The sequence below is a fragment of the Dendrobates tinctorius genome, unplaced genomic scaffold, assembly GCF_039654945.1.
Source record: "Dendrobates tinctorius isolate UK_male_01 unplaced genomic scaffold, ASM3965494v1 ptg000230l, whole genome shotgun sequence".
Taxonomy (NCBI): domain Eukaryota; kingdom Metazoa; phylum Chordata; class Amphibia; order Anura; family Dendrobatidae; genus Dendrobates; species Dendrobates tinctorius.
This window is the reverse complement of record NW_027361897.1, coordinates 4,245,911-4,271,549: the sequence shown is the minus strand read 5'-3', so window position 1 is coordinate 4,271,549 and position 25,639 is coordinate 4,245,911. Positions and strand designations below refer to the sequence as shown.

Below are 25,639 nucleotides of genomic sequence, written 5' to 3'. Positions count from 1 at the left end.
AAAAAAAAGTCCCTAGTCTCACTTTATGCCATTGCTGTGTGGGAATTTCCCACGCAGCAATGGCATAAAGTGAGACTAGGGACTTTTTTTTAAGTGGCGGAGGAATACAGTGCGGAAGGATACCTACCTTCCGTCATTGGATTCCTGCAGCCCGTAGAGAACGGCAGCATCAGCTGATGCTGCAGTTCTCTACCCAAGATCGTCGTGGGACACACTCGTGGACTGCTTCGGATCGTGGGTGAGTATTTTTGTGGTTTGTTATGTTAATATTTATTCCGTAAAAGACAATGGCTTCGGGGAACAATGTGACAAGTATTGGTAAGTATGTTACTCTATGTTATATGTACTGTATGTCTATGTATGTATTGTATGTAGCATGCATGTAGTATGTATGTAGTATATATGTGGTATGTATGTAGCATGTAGTATGTATGTAGCATGCATGTAGTATGTATGTAGTATATATGTGGTATGTATGTAGCATGTAGTATGTATGTAGCATGCATGTAGTATGTATGTAGTATGTATGTAGCATGCAGTATGTATGTAGCATGCATGTAGTATATATGTAGTATGTATGTAGCATGTAGTATGTATGTAGCATGCATGTAGTGTGTATGTAGTATATATGTGGTATGTATGTAGCATGTAGTATGTATGTAGCATGCAGTATGTATGTAGCATGCATGTAGTATATATGTAGTATGTATGTAGCATGTAGTATGTATGTAGCATGCATGTAGTATATATGTAGTATGTATGTAGCATGTAGTATGTATGTAGCATGCATGTAGTATGTATGTAGTATATATGTGGTATGTATGTAGCATGTAGTATGTATGTAGCATGCAGTATGTATGTAGCATGCATGTAGTATATATGTAGTATGTATGTAGCATGTAGTATGTATGTAGCATGCATGTAGTATATATGTAGTATGTATGTAGCATGTAGTATGTATGTAGCATGCATGTAGTATATATGTGGTATGTATGTAGCATGTAGTATGTATGTAGCATGCATGTAGTATGTATGTAGTATGTATGTAGTATTTTTTTTTTTTTTTTTTTACATTTAACACATTAGCCGGATGATGGGACTACTACTGTCCCATCATTGGCTAATGTGTCAATCACTGTCATGGTAGCAGGCATCGCCCGATGGGACTTGTAGTCCCATCGGACGATGCTTGCACAGACCCCCGGACATCAGCACAGCCCCCCGGCAGGCCGGTACAGACCCCCACAGGGTGCACAGACCACCGGCAGGCCGGTACAGACCCCAGGCAGTCCACACAGCCCCCCGGCAGGCCGGCACAGCCCCCCGGCAGGCCGGCAGAGACCCCCGGAAGGCCCGAAATGACGGCGCATCATGATGCGCACACACCGCGCATCATGATGACGTCATTTCGGCTGTCAATCAACTTTGAACTTCCGATTCCGATGCCGACTTCCCATATTGAAAAAATATCGGAAGTCGGTATCGGAATTCCGATACAGCAAGTATCGGCCGATACCCGATACTTGCGGTATCGGAATGCTCAACACTACTCGTCAGTGATCCTTCCCACCTACTGAATAGGAGAGCTGACTGCAAGAGCCAGACTATCAATACGTTTGACTGACAGATCCTCCTACAATCAACCCAACTAGTTAGTAGAAGCCAAAAAAAACCCACAATAAAATAATCCCATACCCTATAGTAAGTATATAGTAATAATACATGTGAATAACATAGGGTACTTGGTTAACACTATCTTGATCGAAAAGCGTAAAAGTCACCGCGACAAGGTGTGCAGTACGTTTAGTAGGAGAAGCTCAAGAAGGTGAGAGAAGTTTCATAATCATTTGATCAATCTAAGAATGGAATTCTACATATAAACCACTGCAAACAAAGTCAGCCAATGTATGCCACAACATATAACTAAACAAATACCCCAGGACCGAAAAGATGTAGTAACACAATTTTACAAAAACAATATTTTGAAAAAAAGCTAAAATCAACAAACAAATGGACAAAATTAAAAATCTTAGGTGAGGGAGTGAGAAAGTATAGACGAAGTCCCAGTGCTCCAATGTATTAAATATGGTCACATCATACAGTACTTTATATGTACCAACGACAAGCATTGATATTACAACTAGTAAGAGTATGCAATGTGCTAAAGGGACCAATGAAAAATGGATTGATAACTGTTGTTATCCATCAAATAAATGTATCTGAAGACAGATCCAATTGCAAAAAAAAATGTATGAAATGATATTTTAATAGCATTGGTCTTCTCACATGTTCCTAATGGACCATTCTGGCTCCCTGAGCACCAAGGCCCGGGTGCGACTGCAACTCCTGCTATTATGAAAATAAGCAACTGTGCAATATATCTTTATAAGGAAAATCTACTTCTTTCTCTGCCAGAATTGATAAGTAATTATCAAAATTCTCAATTGTGAGGCAAAATCTATATTCAGTGAAGACTTTCCCATTACTGAGAGAGGAGATGGCAGCGGCTACTGATGAGATTCTAGCTGGGAGGGTGAGGAGGGCGGAGCTCTGCCTCTAGCTCCTCCCGTTTACATAGTATTGTATCAGTAGCCGCGACCATCTCCTCTCTCAGTATTGGGAAAGTCTTCACTGAATACAGATTTTACCTCACAATTGAGAATTTTGAAAATGACTGATCAATTTTGACAGAGAAAGAAGCAGATTTCCCTTATAAGATATATTGCAAATTTGCTTATTTTCATGTGCACTATTGATTTAAAGAGTAAAAATTAAAATTATGGTTACTCTTTAAATGAGCTTGATGATGTGCCAAATATCCATGATAGAGGCACAACAAACCAGAGTACAACACAACAGAACTGTGCTAAAAGCCAGCTGATAGACAGTGTGTAAATCCATAGAAAGGCTGCACTGTTTATGCTTGCCATATAAATTAATCTGAGTGTTTTTACAACAATAATCTGTTAAATGGCTTCTGTTACAGCTGCACAGCCCTGCATATCAGCTGATGTGACCGCTCTCCAGGGGCTCCGGTGATACAATGACGGAGATAATCCTCCGAGTTGTATCACTCCGTTGCCGACAGGTCACCTGAGTTCACCTGTCACTTTGTGGCACTACAGCGTGAGAATTTTCTCACATTGTAGCACCATAAAGCGAGAGGCTTATCTCCAATGACACACTGCTGGAGGGGTATTTGCTGATGTGACAGCTCTATAGGGGAAATCATCATGGGACAATCGTTATTAATGGGATTACATCGGACAGGGAGTATATTGTTGGTTTGTTTTTTTATTTATTTTTTGCAGGTGATCAATGGCTTCGACTGGATAGGCGTAAAATAAAAATTTTGAAAAAAATGTGTCGTGTTTTATTTCATTAAAATACTTTATTCTTATGTGTGTGTTTTTTAACCCTTTATCAATATAAGATTAATAATGGATAGGCGTCTTATTGTCACCTCTCCATTATTAACCAGGCTTAATGTCACCTTACAATAGCAAGGTGACATAAACCCCTTATTACCCCATATGCCACCGCTACAAGCTAGTGGGAACAGAGGGGCTAAGTGCCAGAATTGGCGCATCTTAGAGATGCGCCATTTCTGGGGCAGCTGCGGGCTGGTATTTGTACCCAGGAGGGGACCAATATCCATGGCCCCTTCCTAGGCTATGAATATTAGCCTGCAGCTGTCTGCATAGCTTTTCTGGCTATAAAATATAGGGGGACCCCATGTAATTTTTTTGGGGGGGTCCCCCTATTTTAATAGCCAATAAAGGCTATGCAGACAGCTGTGGCCTGATATTCATAGCCTGGGAAGGGGCCATGGGTGTTACCCCCTTTTCAGGCTACAAATATTGGCCCCGGCTGTCGGCTTTCCCCCTCTGGTGCAGAAAATTGCAATATCTTTTGATATATCTATGGATATACTATATCTATAGATATTTCTATGGATATATCTATGGATATATGCATGGATATATCTACGGATATATCTATGGATATACAGTATCTATAGATACAGTGCCTTGTGAAAGTATTCAGCCCCCTGGAACTTTTCAACCTTTTCCCACATATACTTCGAACATAAATATACCAAATGTAAATTTTTGGTGAAGAATCAACAACAAGTGGGGCACAATTGTGAAGTTGAACGAAATTTATTGGTTATTTTAAATTTTTTGGAAATTCAAAAACTGAAAAGTGGGGCGTGCACTATTATTCGGCCCCTTTATTTTCAGTGCAGCAAACTCACTCCAGAAGTTCATTGTGGATCTCTGAATGATCCAATGTTGTCCTAAATGACTAATGATGATAAATATAATCCACTTGTGTGTAATTAAGTCTCCGTATAAATGCACCTGCTCTGTGATAGTCTCAGGGTTCTGTTTGAAGCACAGAGAGTATCATGAAGACCAAGGAACACAACAGTCAGGTCCGTGATACTGTTGTGGAGAAGTTTAAACCCGGATTTGGATACAAAATGATTTCCAAAACTTTAAACATCCCAAGGAGCACTGTGCAAGCGATCATATTGAAATGGAAGAGTATCATACCACCGCAAATCTACCAAGACCCGGCCGTCCCTCTAAACTTTCATCTCAAACAAGGAGAAGACTGATCAGAGATGCAGCCAGGAGGTCCATGATCACTCTGGATGAACTGCAGAGATCTACAGCTGAGGTGGGACAGCCTGTCCATAGGACAACAATCAGTCGTACACTGCACAAATCTGGCCTTTATGGAAGAGTGGCAAGAAGAAAGCCATTTCTCAAAGATATCCATAAAAAGTGTTGTTTAAAGTTTGCAAGAAGCCACCTGGGAGACACATCAAACATGTGGAAGAAGGTGCTCTGGTCAGATGAAACCAAAATCGAAATTTTTGGCAACAATGCCAAACGATATGTTTGGCGTAAAGGCAACACAGCTCATCACCCTGAATACACCATCCCCACTGTCAAACATGGTGGTGGCAGCATCATGGTGTGGGGCTGCTTTTCTTCAGCAGGGACAGGGAAGATGTTTAAAATTGATGGGAAGATGGATGGAGCCAAATACAGGACCATTCTTGAAGAAAACCTGTTGGAGTCTGCAAAAGACCTGAGACTGGGACGGAGATTTGTCTTCCAACAAGACAATGATCCCAAACAAAAATCAAAATCTACAATGGAATGGTTCACAAATAAACGTATCCAGGTGTTAGAATGGCCAAGTCAAAGTCCAAACCTGAATCCAATCGAGAATCTGTGGAAAGAGCTGAAAACTGCTGTTCACAAATGATCTCCATCCAACCGCACTGAGCTCGAGCTGTTTGCCAAGGAAGAATGGGCAAGAATTTCAGTCTCTCAATGTACAAAACTGATAGAGACAAACCCCAAGCGACTTGCAGCTGTAATCGCAGCAAAAGGTGGCGCAGCAAAGTATTAAGTTAAAGGGGTCAAATAATATTGCACGCCCCACTTTTCAGTTTTTGAATTTCAACAAAAATTTAAAATAACCAATAAATTTAATTCAACTTCACAATTGTGTCCCAATTGTTGTTGATTCTTCACCAAAAATTTATATTTGGTATCTTTATGTTTGAAGCATGATATGTGGAAAAAGATTGAAAAGTTCCAGGGGGCCGAATACTTTTGCAAGGCACTGTATATCCATGGATATATCTATAGATATATATATGGATATATCCATAGATATCCATAGATATATCCATATATCCATATATATCTATAGATATACTGTACATGTATTCTATCTATCCCATATCTGTAGATCTGTCTATCTATCTGTCTGTGGGCATTTTTAAAAATGGATCCATCAAAAAATGGGTGAAATGGATGAAGAAAAGGATGCGACGGATCCGTTTTTTGACAGATCCGATTAGCGGATCCTACAAAAAACGGATCCGTCGCATCAGTTTTTCACAATCTGCGACAGATCCGTTGATCTGACGGATTGTGACTGATGCCAAAAAACTGATATGTGAAAGCAGCCTAAGCTAGATGATGTGGCGCCCCTGAGGGTTCAGTCGCCACAGAGGTACTGCACCTCCTCCTGAGGTGTGGTACCCCACCATTCAGGTAAGGTGGAGACCTCTGACCACGCTCCAACACCTGCATCCCACACAACATAGTAGTGTAGCAAAGCACCCTTTCGTGGCTCCCTGCTTGGAACACGAAGAGTGTTGGGAGGTGGGTGGAGTTTAGTTTTGCATCAAAAGAGCGAGAAGAGTGTAGGAATTAATCAGTTTGTCACAGGAGTCTGAAGAGGTCAGTCTGTGAAAGGAGATCCCCTGAGTGGGATGGATGAAGGAAGTGCTGCAGCTGACCTCAGTGATCTGGGTCCACTGCCACAGGAGAGGGACATTGATAGAAAGCCTGACTCTCCATAAGAAGGAAAGATTAGTACGGAAGATGAGGAGAAGAATAGAACCAAGGATTAGGGTTAGAGGAGAACCCTTCCCAAGTTCTAAGCGCAAGGCCGGGGTCTGGTCCCCGAGGTTGTATGGATACTAATGGTCCTGCAGCAGACACTGGAGGAATAGAAGTTGTCACCACTTTATTCCCACACCAGACTTGGGGGCACAATAGCGACGTGTGTGAGCAGGGACTAGGTAGTAAAGAGTCCCCGAAGCAGGCTACAGCTGTCTGCCGTACAAGTAGAGTTTATAGGAACATCTGACAGGAGGAACTCCAGTGTAACTCAGTACTATGAGTACTTCACTAAAGGCGCTAAGAGGGAGACGTTCAGAAAAGGCACATATGTTGGCGGAGTGTTGGAAAGGAGTACTTCATCTTGCCTGGAAGTTGGCTGAGCTCCTGACCCGGAGGACATGGCACGGATGCGGGCTCTGGTGCCTCAACAGACTGTGAGTAAAGCTTTGGAAATACATGCCCCGGTGTCCTCTACTTATTCCTGCGTCAACCTGCCCAGCACTGCTACATCCCCTGCGCCCGACACTACATCATCTAAGTGTCACTTCACCTCCTCTGCCCTGGGACTACAGCCCTGCCTGTGGAGGGCTATAACATCATTGCTGCACCACACCATCTGTCCCAGAGGATCTGTCTGCAGCGTCGGCTCAACATCTTCATTGCCGAACACCACAGGTGGCGTCACGACTCATTCATTCATAAACTCTAATCATCATAAGCACACTGAACATTCCCCCCCTTTTATAATGGGTGCCCGAGGCCACGGGCTGGGTCTCAGCTGCCGTGACATCTCCCATTGAAGTTCATCGGGCCCGGTACCGAGTACCCCACGGCCCTGGGAGGGCGACCCAGATGATGCTAACCTGGAGCTCATAGAAGAGTAGAGAGAGGGGGCCTGCAGAACTGAGAAGCAGAATGCTGCTGGGAAATGTAGTTTTAGTAGAATAAGAAGAGGACTGCCCAGTCACCTCAGAGAGGGGCAGAAAAAGATGAAAATAAACGGCACAAAGGTTCATGAACTTTAATTGATCATTTTAACAGAACACACATAATGAATGATTAATAGTTATATAATTAAAAATAATTGTACGGGACTAAGCTTTCCAGTCCACTAGGACTCATCTTACATGTATGTAAATGTAATTATTCTTCAATTTTACCTTTTAACAAGAAGTAAATGGCACACATTTGTTCATTTTTTTATGATCTGTACAATGAATATATTATATTAAGAAGTGGAACCACAACTTTAAGAGGATTATTTGTACTGTACTTCTCCCCTGAGTGATTTATGGACTGCGAACCCCAGATCACAATCCGGATAATAGCCAAATTCTGCTTCTGCTTAATTTAGTGAAAGTGCAAATTCAACTGAGTAGAATCGGCGAGAATACGGAATTCTACATCTGTGAGTGATTACAAGGATTTTTGGACTTTTTATGCTTTGCAGACACAAGACTTTTATGATGAAAGCAAATAACCTCATTTCCCCCATTAAATGAAGTATGTGCTCTATGGTTTGTGTATCTTTTACACTTACTTAAAAGTATGAGGTGTTTTAGGGGGGGTTGATTGACGGCCGCTGGCTACTGCTTTTGTTAATCCCACATTCTGAGTTATTTCTATGATCTCGCAAGAGGGAAGGAACAAAGTGTTGTTTTGTGAAGCCTAATCTGTTACTAATTATGTGCTCGCCTGATGACTGATAGCTGCAATTGGCTGGTAATAAATTAATGGAGATGTTTTCTTTTAGGGAATAAAATGCTTCGTGAAAATGGTTGACTCATAAGACAAATGTACATCAAGTATGTGGTTTCTTATTACCTACAGTGCTTGAAAACCACTAGGAGCTATATACTTTCTCATCAGAGAACAATTACACCAGTGGCACCAGGGACACCGGCTTCAGGTATTGTGCCTCATGGCCCAGGTGTCCTAGAGATCATCACTTTCAATGTTACTGTATTCTCATGGTGCAGATATAGTTGTTTACTTGTTAAAGGGGTTTTTCAGGGTTAGGCCATGATTACCCCTACTTAGGCTAAGGTCACACGACTTTATATTCTCTCATCCGATCAGAGAGTGAAAAAAAATTCTCCATCTTCTCCATTCTGTCAGTCCATGGAAATCGCACAACAATCAGATGTCGTCCAAGCGTGATCCATTTTTTTCACGGACTCATTGACTCACATTGCTGAGTGCAACCCCATTTACAGATGCTGAGATTTTTTTCCTCCGACAGACACGATTCCATAGAATAACATTAGTGACATCATTAGAGTGACATCACTACGGTGATATCATTAGATCATAAGAGTGATATCATTAGTCTACATGTTTCTATTTTACTTGGTGTTTCATTTATTTATGTGCAATGTAAATTATTATAGTGGTTTGAAAAAACCACTATATTGTAATCCGAACGCTGCTAACTTATTCTTCTTCTTATTATTATTATTATTAAGTTGATTTCCGCAATTAATACAGCCCGAACCGCTACACGCACAGACGCCGTTAAGGTGTTGTTTCGAAGCCAGCGTCCACGAGAGGTGTGCTAAGTATTTTTCGTGTCGATCGGATTTGTAGTTTTTGCGCAATTTGCGTTTGAAATTTTTTTTTCCCGTCATTGGAATGCACTGTCTCCAATGCTTTTCAATAGGAAATGGCAAAACGTGCCCTGAGGCGATTGAAATGACAGTTGAGCTCATTGATATGCGCAGGCAGACCCAGTTACTATGCCAACGCCTACGAACACCACATGACATCCCAAGGACAGAGCTTCTGCCACATAATATCAGCTCTTAAAGTGAAACACACAGCACAAATGCAAATCTAGCTTCATCACATAACACATGCCCCTGAGATAGAATGTGCGACAAAGTGGATTTAGAAGCCCAGTGAGCTACTCTGGCTCTTAAAGGGCCGATGTGCCACAGTGATTCTTAAAGGGCCAGCGCACCGAAATGAGTCTTAAAGGGCCGGCGCGCCAAATCGAAAGCTGAGTGACCCCGGCCTCCAAATCGGAGGCTGAGCCACCCCGGCCTCCAAATCGTAGGCTGAACCACCCCGGCCTCCAAATCGGAGGCTGAGCCACCCTGGCCTCCAAATCGGACCCAGTGTGGCCCCGCTCAAAAAATCACACCCAGAGTAGCACAGCCCACCAAATCGGATCCTGAGGGGCCCCGCCCACCAAATCAGACTCTGAGTGGCCCCGCCCACCAAATCGGACCCTGAAGGGCCCCCGTCCACCAAATCGGACCATGAGGAGCCCCGCCCACCAAATCAGACCCCGAGAAGCCCCGCCCACCAAATCGGACCCAGAGTGACCCCGCCCACCAAATCGGACCCTGAAGGGCCCCAGCCACAAAACCAGACCCTGAGGGGCCCCAGCCACAAAATCGGACTCTGAGGGGCCCCAGCCACAAAACCAGACCCTGAGGGGCCCCAGCCACAAAATCGGACTCTGAGGGGCCCCGCCCACAAAATCGGACCCTGATGGGGCCCCGCCCACCAAATTAGACCCTGAGGGGCCCCACCCTCAAAATCAGACCCTGAGGGGCCACAGCCACAAAATCAGACCATGAGGGGCCCCAGCCACAAAATCGGACCCTGATGGGCCCCAACCACAAGTCCAGACCCTGAGGGGCCCCAGCCACAAAATCGGACCCTGAGAGACCCCGGCCACAAAATCGGACCCTGAGGGGCCCCAACCACATAATCAGACCCTGAGGGGCCCCACCCACAAAATCACACCCTGAGGGACCCCAGCCACAAAATCAGACCCTGAGTGGCACCAGCCACAAAATCGGACCCTGAGGGGCCCCACCCACAAAATCGGACCCTGATGGGCCCCACCCACAAAATTGGACCCCGAGGGGCCCCGCCCACCAAATTAGACTCTGAGGGGCCCCACCCTCAAAATCGGTCCCTGAGGGGCCCCGGCCACAAAATCGGACCCTGAGGGGCCCCGGCCACAAAATCGAACCCTGAGGGGCCCCGGCCACAAAATCGGACCCTAAGGGCCCCTCCCGTAAAATCGGACCCTAAGGGGCCCCGGCCACAAAATCGGACCCTGAGGGGCCCCACCCGCAAAATCGGACCCTAAGGGGCCCCACCCGCAAAATTGGACCCTGAGGGGCCCCACCCGCAAAATCTGACCCTGAGGGGCCCCACCCGCAAAATCGGACCCTGTGGGGCTCCACCCGCAAAATCGGACCCTGAGGGGCTCCCGCCCCAAAAATCGGACCCTGAGGGGCCCCAACCACAAAATCGGACCCTGAGAGGCACCGGCTACAAAATCGGACCCTGAGGGGCCGCGGACACAAAATCGGACCCTGAGGGGCCCCGGCCACAAAATCGGACCCTGAGGGGCCCAACCCACAAAATCAGACTCAGTGTCCCCGCCCACCAAATTAGAACCTGAAGGGCCCCATCCACCAAATCGGACCCAAAGTGGCCCCGCCCACCAAATCAGACCCAGAGTGGCCCCGCCCACCAAATGGGACCCTGAGGGGCCCCGCCCACCAAATTGGACCCTGAGGGGCCCCGCCCACCAAATCGGACCCTGAGGGGCCCCGCCCACTAAATCGGATTCTGAAAGGCCCCAACCACAAAATCGGACCCTGAGGGGCCCCACCCACAAAATCGGACCCTGAGGGTCCCCGCTGACCAAATTGAACTCTGAGGGGCCCCGCCCACCAAATCGGACCCAGAGTGGCCCGCCCACCAAATCAGACCTAGAGTGGCCCGGCTCACCAAATCGGACCCCGAGGGGCCCCACCCACCAAATCGGACCCCGAGGGGCCCCACCCACCAAATCGGACCCCGAGGGGCCCCGCCCACCAAATTGGACCCCGAGGGGCCCCGCCCACCAAATCGGACCCCCCGGGGGATCCCGCCCACCAAATCGGACCCCGAGGGTCCCCACCAACCAAATTGGACCCTGATGGGCCCCGCCCATCAAATCGGACTCTGATAGATCCCGCCCACCAAATCAGACCCTGAGGGGCCCAGCTCACCAAATCGGACCCAGAGTGGCCCCGCCCACAAAATCGGACCCAGAGTGGCCCCGCCCACCAAATTGTACCCTGAGGGGCCCCACCCACAAAATCGGACCCTAAGGGGCCCCACCCACAAAATTGGACCCTGAGGGGCCCCGGCCACAAAATTGGACCCTGAGGGGCCCCACCCACAAAATTGGACCCTGAGGGGATCCGGCCACAACATCGGACCCTGAGTGGCCCCACTCACAGAATCGGACCCTGAGGGGCCCTACCCACAAAATTGGACCCTGAGGGGCCCCAACCACAAAATCGGACCCTGACGGGCCCCGGCCACAAAATCGGACCCTGAGGGGCCCCGGCCTCAAAATCGGACCCTGAGGGACCCCACCTACAAAATTGAACCCTGAGGGGCCCCAACCACAAAATCGGATCCTGAGGGGCCCCACCCACCAAATTAGACTCTGAGGGGCCCCACCCTCAAAATCGGTCCCTGAGGGGCCCCACCCTCAAAATCAGACCCTGAGGGGCCACAGCCACAAAATCAGACCATGAGGGGCCCCAGCCACAAAATCGGACCCTGATGGGCCCCAACCACAAGTCCAGACCCTGAGGGGCCCCAGCCACAAAATCGGACCCTGAGAGACCCCGGCCACAAAATCGGACCCTGAGGGGCCCCAACCACATAATCAGACCCTGAGGGGCCCCACCCACAAAATCACACCCTGAGGGACCCCAGCCACAAAATCAGACCCTGAGTGGCACCAGCCACAAAATCGGACCCTGAGGGGCCCCACCCACAAAATCGGACCCTGATGGGCCCCACCCACAAAATTGGACCCCGAGGGGCCCCGCCCACCAAATTAGACTCTGAGGGGCCCCACCCTCAAAATCGGTCCCTGAGGGGCCCCGGCCACAAAATCGGACCCTGAGGGGCCCCGGCCACAAAATCGAACCCTGAGGGGCCCCGGCCACAAAATCGGACCCTAAGGGCCCCTCCCGTAAAATCGGACCCTAAGGGGCCCCGGCCACAAAATCGGACCCTGAGGGGCCCCACCCGCAAAATCGGACCCTAAGGGGCCCCACCCGCAAAATTGGACCCTGAGGGGCCCCACCCGCAAAATCGGACCCTGAGGGGCCCCACCCGCAAAATCGGACCCTGTGGGGCTCCACCCGCAAAATCGGACCCTGAGGGGCTCCCGCCCCAAAAATCGGACCCTGAGGGGCCCCAACCACAAAATCGGACCCTGAGAGGCACCGGCTACAAAATCGGACCCTGAGGGGCCGCGGACACAAAATCGGACCCTGAGGGGCCCCGGCCACAAAATCGGACCCTGAGGGGCCCAACCCACAAAATCAGACTCAGTGTCCCCGCCCACCAAATTAGAACCTGAAGGGCCCCATCCACCAAATCGGACCCAAAGTGGCCCCGCCCACCAAATCAGACCCAGAGTGGCCCCGCCCACCAAATGGGACCCTGAGGGGCCCCGCCCACCAAATTGGACCCTGAGGGGCCCCGCCCACTAAATCGGATTCTGAAAGGCCCCAACCACAAAATCGGACCCTGAGGGGCCCCACCCACAAAATCGGACCCTGAGGGTCCCCGCTGACCAAATTGAACTCTGAGGGGCCCCGCCCACCAAATCGGACCCAGAGTGGCCCGCCCACCAAATCAGACCTAGAGTGGCCCGGCTCACCAAATCGGACCCCGAGGGGCCCCACCCACCAAATTGGACCCCGAGGGGCCCCACCCACCAAATCGGACCCCGAGGGGCCCCGCCCACCAAATTGGACCCCGAGGGGCCCCGCCCACCAAATCGGACCCCCCGGGGGATCCCGCCCACCAAATCGGACCCCGAGGGTCCCCACCAACCAAATTGGACCCTGATGGGCCCCGCCCATCAAATCGGACTCTGATAGATCCCGCCCACCAAATCAGACCCTGAGGGGCCCAGCTCACCAAATCGGACCCAGAGTGGCCCCGCCCACAAAATCGGACCCAGAGTGGCCCCGCCCACCAAATTGTACCCTGAGGGGCCCCACCCACAAAATCGGACCCTAAGGGGCCCCACCCACAAAATTGGACCCTGAGGGGCCCCGGCCACAAAATTGGACCCTGAGGGGCCCCACCCACAAAATTGGACCCTGAGGGGATCCGGCCACAACATCGGACCCTGAGTGGCCCCACTCACAGAATCGGACCCTGAGGGGCCCTACCCACAAAATTGGACCCTGAGGGGCCCCAACCACAAAATCGGACCCTGACGGGCCCCGGCCACAAAATCGGACCCTGAGGGGCCCCGGCCTCAAAATCGGACCCTGAGGGACCCCACCTACAAAATTGAACCCTGAGGGGCCCCAACCACAAAATCGGATCCTGAGGGGCCCCACCCACAAAATCGGACCCTGAGGGGCCCCACCCACAAAATTGGACCCTCAGGGGCCCCGGCCACAAAATCGGACCCTGAGGGACCCCGGCCACAAAATCAGATCCTGAGGGGGCCCAACCACAAAATCGGACCCTGAGAGGCTCCGACCGCAAAATCGGACCCTGAGGGGCCCCAACCACAAAATCGGACCCTGAGAGGCACCGGCCACAAAATCGGACCCTGAGGGGCCCCGGACACAAAATCGGACCCTGAGGGGCCCCGGCCACAAAATCAGACCCTGAGGGGCCCAACCCACAAAATCAGACCCTGAGGGGCCCCACCCACCAAATTAGACCCTGAGGGGCCCCACCCTCAAAATCGGACCCTGAGGGGCCCCAGCCACAAAATCAGACCCTGAGGGGCCCCAGCCACAAAATCGGACTCTGAGGGGCCCCACCCACAAAATCAGACCCTGAGGGGCCCCACCCACAAATCCAGACCCTGAGGGGACCCGGCCACAAAATCGGACCCTGAGGGGCCCCGCCCACTAAATCGGATTCTGAAAGGCCCCAACCACAAAATCGGACCCTGAGGGGCCCTGCTGACCAAATTGAACTCTGAGGGGCCCCACCCACCAAATCGGACCCAGAGTGGCCCGCCTACCAAATCAGACCTAGAGTGGCCCCGCTCACCAAATCGGACCCCGAGGGGCCCCACCCACCAAATCGGACCCCGAGGGTCCCCGCCCACCAAATCGGACCCCGAGGGGCCCCGCCCACCAAATCGGACCCCGAGGGATCCCGCCCACCAAATCGGACCCCGAGGGTCCCCGCCCACCAAATTGGACCCTGAGGGGCCCCGCCCACCAAATCGGACTCTGATAGATCCCACCCACCAAATCAGACCCTGAGGGGCCCCGCTCACCAAATCGGACCCCGAGGGTCCCCGCCCACCAAATTGGACCCTGAGGGGCCCCGCCCACCAAATCGGACTCTGATAGATCCCGCCCACCAAATCAGACCCTGAGGGGCCCAGCTCACCAAATCGGACCCAGAGTGGCCCCGCCCACCAAATCGGACCCAGAGTGGCCCCGCCCACCAAATTGTACCCTGAGGGGCCCCACCCACAAAATCGGACCCTAAGGGGCCCCACCCACAATATTGGACCCAGAGGGGCCCAGCCACAAAATTGGACCCTGAGGAGCCCCACCCACAAAATTGGACCCTGAGGGGATCCGGCCACAACATCGGACCCTGAGTGGCCCCACTCACAAAATCGGACCCTGAGGGGCCCTACCTACAAAATCGGACCCTGAGGGGCCCCAATCACAAAATCGGACCCTGACAGGCCCCGGCCACAAAATCGGACCCTGAGGGACCCCACCTACAAAATTGAATCCTGAGGGGCCCCAACCACAAAATCGGATCCTGAGGGGCCCCACCCACAAAATCGGACCCTGAGGGGCCCCACCCACAAAATTGGACCCTCAGGGGCCCCGGCCACAAAATCGGACACTGAGGGACCCCGGCCACAAAATCAGATCCTGAGGGGGCCCAACCACAAAATCGGACCCTGAGAGGCTCTGGCCGCAAAATCGGACCCTGAGGGGCCCCAACCACAAAATCGGACCCTGAGAGGCACCGGCCACAAAATCGGACACTGAGGGGTCCCGGACACAAAATCGGACCCTGAGGGGCCCCGGCCACAAAATCAGACCCTGAGGGGCCCAACCCACAAAATCAGACCCTGAGGGGCCCCGCCCACCAAATTAGAACCTGAGGGGCCCCAGCCACAAAATTGGACCCTGAGGGGCCCCACCCACAAAATTGGACCCTGAGGGGATCCGGCCACAACATCGGACCCTGAGTGGCCCCACTCACAAAATCGGACCCTGAGGGGCCCTACCCACAAAATCGGACCCTGAGGGGCCCCAATCACAAAATCGGACCCTGACAGGCCCCGGCCACAAAATCGGACCCTGAGGGGCCCCGGCCACAAAATCGGACCCTGAGGGACCCCACCTACAAAATTGAATCCTGAGGGACCCCAACCACCCACAAAATCGGACCCTGAGGGGTCCCACCCACAAAATTGGACCCTCAGGGGCCCCGGCCACAAAATTGGACCCTGAGGGACCCCGGCCACAAAATCAGATCCTGAGGGGGCCCAACCACAAAATCGGACCCTGAGAGGCTCCGGCCGCAAAATCGGACCCTGAGGGGCCCCAACCACAAAATCGGACCCTGAGAGGCACCGGCCACAAAATCGGACCCTGAGGGGCCCCGGACACAAAATCGGACCCTGAGGGGCCCCACCCACAAAATCAGACCCTGAGGGGCCCCACCCACAAATCCAGACCCTGAGGGGACCCGGCCACAAAATCGGACCCTGAGGGGCCCCGCCCACTAAATCGGATTCTGAAAGGCCCCAACTACAAAATCGGACCCTGAGGGGCCCTGCTGACCAAATTGAACTCTGAGGGGCCCCACCCACCAAATCGGACCCAGAGTGGCCCGCCTACCAAATCAGACCTAGAGTGGCCCCGCTCACCAAATCGGACCCCGAGGGGCCCCACCCACCAAATCGGACCCCGAGGGTCCCCGCCCACCAAATCGGACCCCGAGGGGCCCCGCCCACCAAATCGGACCCCGAGGGATCCCGCCCACCAAATCGGACCCCGAGGGTCCCCGCCCACCAAATTGGACCCTGAGGGGCCCCGCCCACCAAATCGGACTCTGATAGATCCCACCCACCAAATCAGACCCTGAGGGGCCCCGCTCACCAAATCGGACCCCGAGGGTCCCCGCCCACCAAATTGGACCCTGAGGGGCCCCGCCCACCAAATCGGACTCTGATAGATCCCGCCCACCAAATCAGACCCTGAGGGGCCCAGCTCACCAAATCGGACCCAGAGTGGCCCCGCCCACCAAATCGGACCCAGAGTGGCCCCGCCCACCAAATTGTACCCTGAGGGGCCCCACCCACAAAATCGGACCCTAAGGGGCCCCACCCACAATATTGGACCCAGAGGGGCCCCAGCCACAAAATTGGACCCTGAGGGGCCCCACCCACAAAATTGGACCCTGAGGGGATCCGGCCACAACATCGGACCCTGAGTGGCCCCACTCACAAAATCGGACCCTGAGGGGCCCTACCTACAAAATCGGACCCTGAGGGGCCCCAATCACAAAATCGGACCCTGACAGGCCCCGGCCACAAAATCGGACCCTGAGGGACCCCACCTACAAAATTGAATCCTGAGGGGCCCCAACCACAAAATCGGATCCTGAGGGGCCCCACCCACAAAATCGGACCCTGAGGGGCCCCACCCACAAAATTGGACCCTCAGGGGCCCCGGACACAAAATCGGACACTGAGGGACCCCGGCCACAAAATCAGATCCTGAGGGGGCCCAACCACAAAATCGGACCCTGAGAGGCTCTGGCCGCAAAATCGGACCCTGAGGGGCCCCAACCACAAAATCGGACCCTGAGAGGCACCGGCCACAAAATCGGACACTGAGGGGTCCCGGACACAAAATCGGACCCTGAGGGGCCCAACCCACAAAATCAGACCCTGAGGGGCCCCGCCCACCAAATTAGACCCTGAGGGGCCCCACTCACAAAATCGGACCCTGAGGGGCCCTACCCACAAAATCGGACCCTGAGGGGCCCCAATCACAAAATCGGACCCTGACAGGCCCCGGCCACAAAATCGGACCCTGAGGGGCCCCGGCCACAAAATCGGACCCTGAGGGACCCCACCTACAAAATTGAATCCTGAGGGACCCCAACCACCCACAAAATCGGACCCTGAGGGGTCCCACCCACAAAATTGGACCCTCAGGGGCCCCGGCCACAAAATCGGACCCTGAGGGACCCCGGCCACAAAATCAGATCCTGAGGGGGCCCAACCACAAAATCGGACCCTGAGAGGCTCCGGCCGCAAAATCGGACCCTGAGGGGCCCCAACCACAAAATCAGACCCTGAGAGGCACCGGCCACAAAATCGGACCCTGAGGGGCCCCGGACACAAAATCGGACCCTGAGAGGCCCCGGCCACAAAATCAGACCCTGAGGGGCCCAACCCACAAAATCTGACCCTGAGGGGCCCTGCCCACCAAATTGGACCCTGAGGGACCCCGCCCACCAAATCGGACTCTGATAGATCCCGCCCACCAAATCAGACCCTGAGGGGCCCAGCTCACCAAATCGGACCCAGAGTGGCCCCGCCCACCAAATCGGACCCAGAGTGGCCCCGCCCACCAAATTGTACCCTGAGGGGCCCCACCCACAAAATCGGACCCTAAGGGGCCCCACCCACAAAATTGGACCCAGAGGGGCCCCAGCCACAAAATTGGACCCTGAGGGGCCCCACCCACAAAATTGGACCCTGAGGGGATCCGGCCACAACATCGGACCCTGAGTGGCCCCACTCACAAAATCGGACCCTGAGGGGCCCTACCTACAAAATCGGACCCTGAGGCGCCCCAATCACAAAATCGGACCCTGACAGGCCCCGGCCACAAAATCGGACCCTGAGGGGCCCTGGCCACAAAATCGGACCCTGAGGGACCCCACCTACAAAATTGAATCCTGAGGGGCCCCAACCACAAAATCGGATCCTGAGGGGCCCCACCCACAAAATCGGACCCTGAGGGGCCCCACCCACAAAATTGGACCCTCAGGGGCCCCGACCACAAAATCGGACCCTGAGGGACCCCGGCCACAAAATCAGATCCTGAGGGGGCCCAACCACAAAATCGGACCCTGAGAGGCTCCGGCCGCAAAATCGGACCCTGAGGGGCCCCAACCACAAAATCGGACCCTGAGAGGCACCGGCCACAAAATCGGACACTGAGGGGTCCCGGACACAAAATCGGACCCTGAGGGGCCCCGGCCACAAAATCAGACCCTGAGGGGCCCAACCCACAAAATCAGACCCTGAGGGGCCCCGCCCACCAAATTAGACCCTGAGGGGCCCCAGCCACAAAATTGGACCCTGAGGGGCCCCACCCACAAAATTGGACCCTGAGGGGATCCGGCCACAACATCGGACCCTGAGTGGCCCCACTCACAAAATCGGACCCTGAGGGGCCCTACCCACAAAATCGGACCCTGAGGGGCCCCAATCACAAAATCGGACCCTGACAGGCCCCGGCCACAAAATCGGACCCTGAGGGGCCCCGGCCACAAAATCGGACCCTGAGGGACCCCACCTACAAAATTGAATCCTGAGGGACCCCAACCACAAAATCGGATCCTGAGGGGCCCCACCCACAAAATCGGACCCTGAGGGGTCCCACCCACAAAATTGGACCCTCAGGGGCCCCGGCCACAAAATCGGACCCTGAGGGACCCCGGCCACAAAATCAGATCCTGAGGGGGCCCAACCACAAAATCGGACCCTGAGAGGCTCCGGCCACAAAATCGGACCCTTAGGGGCCCAAATCAGCCCCTGAGGGGACCCGGCCACCAAATCGGACCCTGAGGGGCCCCACCCACCAAATCTGACCCTGAGGTGCCCCACCCACAAAATCGGGCCCTGAGGGCCCCACCCACAAAATCGGACCCTGAGGCCAAAGTGGCCCCTGAGAGGCACCCACAGTTAAAACGGATCCTGAGTTGAAAGTCTAGCAGGTGCAGCAGGCAAGTCTCTCTTAAAGGGGCAGCCTGGGCAGCATTTCAAACCACTATCTGTACTTCCTTCAGGAAATACATATCTAGTTCTTCTTATTATTATTCAGTTGATTTCCGCAATTAATGCGGCCCGAACCGCTACACGCACAGACTCCGTTGAGGTGTCGTTTCGAAGCCAGCGTCCATGAGAGGTGTGCTAAGTAATTTTCGTGTCGATCAGATTTGTAGTTTTTCCGCAATTTGTGTTTGAAAATTTTTTTTCCAGTTATTGGAATGCACTGTCTCAATGCATTTCAATAGGAAAATGTTGCCACAGAGAAAACATGCCCTGAGGCGATTGAAATGGCAGTTAAGCTCATTGATATGCGCAGGCACACCCAGTTACTATGCCAACGCCTACGAACTTCACATGACCTCCCCAGGACACAGTTTCTGCCAGATAATTTCAGCTCTTAAAGCGAAACCCACAGCACAAATGCAAATCTAGCTTCATCACCTGAAGCATGCCCCTGAGAGAGAATGTGCGCCAAAGTGGATTTAGAAGCCCAGTGGGCAAAACTAGCTCTTAAAGGGCCGACACGCCAAAGTGATTCTTAAATGGCCGGCGAGCCAAAGTGATTCTTAAAGGGCAGGTGCACCGAAATGAGTCTTAAAGGGCCAGCGCACCAAATCGAAAGCTGAGTGACCACAGGCTCCAAATCGGAGGCTGAGCCACCCCGGCCTCCAAATCGGAGGCTGATCGACCCTGGCCTCCAAATCAGAGGCTGAGCCACCCTGGCCTCCAAATCGGACCCAGAGTGGCCCCGCCCACCAAATCGGACAGAGAGTGGCACCACCCACCAAATCGGACCCTGAGGGGCCCCACCCACCAAATCAGACTCAGAGTGGCCCCTCCCACCAAATCGTCCCCTGAGGGGCCCCGCCCACCAAATCGACCCCTGAGGGGCCCCGCCCACCAAATCGGACACTGAGGGGCCCTGCCCACCAAATCAGACCCATATTGGCCCCGCACACCAAATCGGACCCTAAGGGGCCTCACCCACAAAATCGGACCCAGAGTGGCCCCGCCCACCAAATCGGACTCAGAGTGGCCCCGCCCACCAAATCGGATCCAGAGGAGCCCCATCCACCAAGTCGGACCCTGAAGGGCCCCGCCCACCAAATTAGACCCTGAGGGCCCCGCACACCAAATCGGACCCAGAGTGGCCCCGTCCACCAAATCGGACCCTGAGGGGCCCCGCCCACCAAATCAGACCCAGAGTGGCCCCGTCCACCAAATCGGACCCATAGTAGCCCCGCCCACCAAATCGGACTCTGAGGGGCCCCGCCCACCAAATTGGACCCAGAGTGGTCCCATCCACCAAATCAGACCCAGAGTGGTCCCGTCCACCAAATCAGACCCCGAAGGGCCCCGCCCACCAAATCAGACCCCAAGGGGCCCCGCCCGCCAAATCAGACCCAGAGTGGCCCCGCCCACCAAATTGGACCCCCGAAGGGCCCCGCTCACCAAATCGGACCCTAAGGGGTCCCACCCACAAAATCGAACCCTGAGGGGCCCCGGCCACAAAATCGGACCCTGAGGGATCCCGTCCACCAATTCAAGCCCTGAGGAGCCCAGGCCACCGAATCGGATCCTGAGGGGCCCCACCTTTCATATCAGACCCTGAGGGGCCCCACAGGCCAAAGTGGCCCCTGAGAGGCACCCACAGTTAAAACAGATCCTGAGTTGAAAGTCTTGCAGGGGCAGCAGGCAAGTCTCTCTTAAAGGGGCAGCCCAGGCACCATTTCAAAGCACTATCCGTACTTCCTTCAGGAAATACACATCTAGTTATTCATGTCATCCTTCCTTTCAATCCGGTCAGAATGTCGGTGATTACTTTTAGATTAATTGACTTTTACAGTCCAGTAATCACCAGGCTCGGTATTTCTGAGCAAACTGAAAGCACGATGCTTGTAATTGAGACAACAATTGAATTTCCTTTTGCTGTTTGTCGACTGAAACACTAAGGCCGCATGCACACATTCAGTATTTGGTGAGTTTTTTACCCCAGTATTTGTAAGCCAAAACCAGGAGTGGGTGATAAATGCAGAAATGGTGCAAATGTTTCTATTAAGCTTTACTTCTGACCGTTCCACTCTTGGTTTTGGCTTTTACAAAGACTGGGGTAAAAAAACTCACAAAGTTCTCAATGTGTGCACATGGCCTAAAGCATACAAACTGTTGTCTTGACAAAGTTTACTGTACCTGATTCACATGGCCCCTCATGGATGATTGTGAGATTTCTCCCTGGCTGAGCGTTGGCCATCTCTTTAAATTTGCACAGCTGAGGATAGGTCTTGCCATCAGATCCACACACAGCTGTGTTAGATAAGCAGACACACTGAGGTTCTGGCACCTCTCCGTGTCTTAGGTCCCCCATATCCAACTGGCATTCCAGGTTATCGCCACATTTTCCATAGAAGTGGTTAGTGTTGTCCAAATCACATATTTGCCCTTCCAGATTGGCACATTCTAAGCAGCAATCGCAAGTGTCCCGTACAACACCGGCAAGGCATCCTCTCGGTGTAGGACAGTCTTCTGGCCTGCAGTCAATGCAGTTGTCTCCTTCTTCTAGTAATCTCTGCCAGCCTCGTTGTAGATAATTAGGGGCACTGGGTAATGCCAAGGCTGGAAATAATTGGAGACAACTGAGGTATAACAACAAGAGAAAGAGTTCTGGACAGGTCAACGTGGCACATCTATACATTTTTAAGAGTTGTCCTGGACTGCACAGCTGATTTCCATCACTTGCTGGTTCATTACTTGAAGTTTTGCATCGCTGTTATCAATAATTTTGACTTGTGGTTGAGGGCATCTGAAAAGAAGAGAAATGTTTCTTTGATTTCCTGTTACAAGCATTGTGTTTATATAACATTTCATCTAAAATCAGCTACGCAGCTGCTCGGTTAACCAGACAACAAGAGACGTCAAAACAGGAGTCTGAAAAATATATGTGGTCAAACAGTAGCCAGACAACTAACACCATAGAGTACAGACTATGGTTAGGGAGTTATTTATTTCTCTGCACCAGTTTTTGGCATAAGTTGTATCAAAATTTCTACAAATGAATACATGCACCAAAATTGTGCAAAGGTTTAAAAAGTGGGTATGATTTTCCTAAAGGTTGTATGTTCTAAAATTACAGATTTGTTAATACCAGAGACTGAATAGCAACAAATTTTGGCAAAACTCTGTACATCTTCACATCAGGTGTAGATACCATCTATTGACTTTAGAATAACTCAATTTGCATTAAAATTTTAGTGAATTTTGCAACAATTATGTCCATGTAAAACATTAAAGCTTGGTGGTACACATTAAGCTAATGTCAGCCAAACCCACCGATACTGACAGGTTCGGCCAATTGTAATGTGTATGGTGGAGCCAGCTGACTGATCCTCAAGAAAGATGTAGATCAGACATATCCGATTTTGGACTGCTAACTGCATCTTTCTCCTGAAGAAAAGCCACCGGCCAGTGTGTCAGTTGGCAGCTTTCTCATAAAGAAAACCGGAGAGCTCAGAAGAACAAGCACTATTGTGTATGGAAGAGATGGCTGAGATGGCTGTCAGCCCAACGATCAGCTGAAGAATTATTTGACCGACAGGCATCTAATATGCATGGCTAGCTTAGGTCCCCAATTCATGAAAGTGTTTATGACATCAAACACTTTGAAAAGTAAGCAGGCTCCTTGCATCTTCTCGCCCAACCACTTGCACCAGTGACCCATTTCCGTCACATGTCCTCAAATCCCTTTCCCCTGCTGTCACCCCTCACCTAACTAAAATATTTAACCTCTCTCTCTTCTGGTATCTTTCCCTCCTCATTTAAGCATGCCATCATACATCCACTACTTAAAAAACCATCCCTCGACCAAAACTGTGCCGCTAACTATAGACCTGTCTCTAATCTTCCCTTCATCTCTAAACTCCTGGAACGCCTGGTCCACTCCCGTCTTATCCGCTATCTCTTTGATAACTCTTCTCGACCCTCTCCAATCCAGTTTCCGCTCTTTACACTCTACTGAAACTGCCCTCACTAAAGTCTCTAATGATCAACTAACAGCTAAATCAAATGGTCATTACTCCATGCTAATTCTCTTGGATCTCTCTGCAGCATTCGACACTGTGGATCATCAGCTCCTCCTCACTATGCTCCGTTCCATTGGCCTCAAGGACACCGTTATCTCCTGGTTCTCCTCCTATCTCTCTGACCGCTCCTTTACTGTATCTTTTGCTGGCTCCTCCTCCTCTCACCTACCCCTTACTGTTGGGGTTCCTCAAGGATCGGTTCTAGGCCCCCTCCTCTTCTCCTTGTACACTGCCCCTATTGGTCAAACAATCAGTAGATTTGGTTTCCAGTACCATCTCTATGCTGATGACACCTAATTATATGCTTCTTCTCCTGACATCACGCCAGCCTTTCTAGAAAACACCGGTGATTGTCTAAACGCTGTGTCTAACATCATGTCCTCACTATATCTGAAACTGAACCTGTCAAAGACTGAACTCCTTGTGTTTCCTCCCTCTACATATGTACCTATACCCGACATTGCCATTTCTGTGTGTGGTTCCACTATTACTCCCCAGCAACATGCCCGCTGTCTTGGGGTCATACTTGACTCCGAGCTTTCCTTCGCCCCCCACATTCGATCACTGGCTTGCTCTTGTCATCTGCACCTCAAAAACATCTCTAGAATTCGACCTTTTCTTACCTTTGACTCTGCAAAAACGCTTACTGTTTTTCTTATTAATTCTCGTCTCGACTATTGTAACTCTCTTCTAATCGGTCTCCCTCTTACCAAACTCTCCCCTCTCCAATCTGTCTTGAATGCTGCAGCCAGGATCATATTCCTCACCAATCGTTACACCGATGCCTCTACCTTGTTCCAGTCATTACACTGGCTACCCATCCACTCCAGAATTCAGTATAAACTAACTACCCTCACCCAAAAAGTCCTCCATGGCTCAGCACCACCCTACATCTCCTCCCTTGTTTCAGTATACCACCCTACCCGCGCCCTCTGTTCTGCTGATGACCTGAGGTTAGCATCCTCAATAATCAGAACCTCCCACTCCCGTCTCCAAGACTTTACACGTGCTGTGCCAATTCTTTGGAATGCACTTCCCAGGTCAATACGATTAGTCCCCAATCCCCACAATTTTAAGCATGCTATGAAAACGCAATTATTCAGACTGGCCTACCGCCTCAACACATTAACCTAATCTATCCCTGTGTGGCACAGCCAAAAGTTTTACCATAACCAGATTCCCCGCATCATGTTCCCACATGCTTTATGCATCTATTAGCCCTCTGTGTCTGTACTGTTACACACTTAACATTTTGGCTGGTCCATACAATCAGGGCAACTGTTACCACCCACCTTTTGTGTCTACCTCTTTCCTCGTAGACTGTAAGCTTGTGAGCAGGGCCCTCATTCCTCTTGGTATTTATTATAATCTATGTGATTATTGTTATGCTGTAATGTCTATTGTCTGTACAAATCCCCTCTGAAATGTAAAGTGCTGCGCTATAGAAATAAAATTTATTATTATTATTATTATTATTATTATTATTAAAAGTCACAAAATTTGATGCAACACATTTTCAGCCTGTTTCAGGAAGCTCCGACAAAATGGGCAAAGCTGGGAAGGAGCTGGGGAGGAGCGGAGGGAAGGGGCGAGGCTATGACTGCTTGTCAGATTCTTCAAAAGTGGTGATGTTTCATAGCAACATTTATGGAAAGCCGCACAGAGGAGCACACCACTAATAAGATATGACTTAATGAATGTGTTGCCATTCAGCAACCTAGCAAGGTGAGTGTATCTTTCCTTTTCCTGACACCCCATTGTCATCAGTTAAGACCCTATTGCACTTTTTCTTTCCCAGTTTTTCCTTCCGCAATTTAATGAACTTGGCGCATCTTATTTCGGCATACAGTTCATTAAGGCTGGTTTCACACTTGCGTTTTTTAGCGCTGCGCCTTGTGTGCTATTGTGCGCATGCGCATTGCTCCCCTATATTTAACATGGGTGCGCATGGTCTAGAGCATGCACGCGTTCATATGCGTTTTCGTGCGCATACGTTTCTTTGCAGTGTGCGCCTAGGCGCGCCGGACGCAACCTGTTGCATTTTTGGTCCGTCCGACCTGTCT

General features: G+C 51.4%; 1 protein-coding gene across 1 annotated transcript in view; it reads right to left on the bottom strand.

The window, feature by feature from the left end:
* KAZALD1 (Kazal type serine peptidase inhibitor domain 1) overlaps positions 1-25,639 on the bottom strand; it is a 91,714-nt gene that overhangs the window by 50,505 nt on the left and 15,570 nt on the right. The window contains exon 2 of the mRNA XM_073555792.1: positions 21,691-22,300. Coding sequence (XP_073411893.1) covers positions 21,691-22,192 — 502 coding nt within the window. The 5' untranslated portion in view covers positions 22,193-22,300. The remainder of the gene's footprint in view (positions 1-21,690; positions 22,301-25,639) is intronic.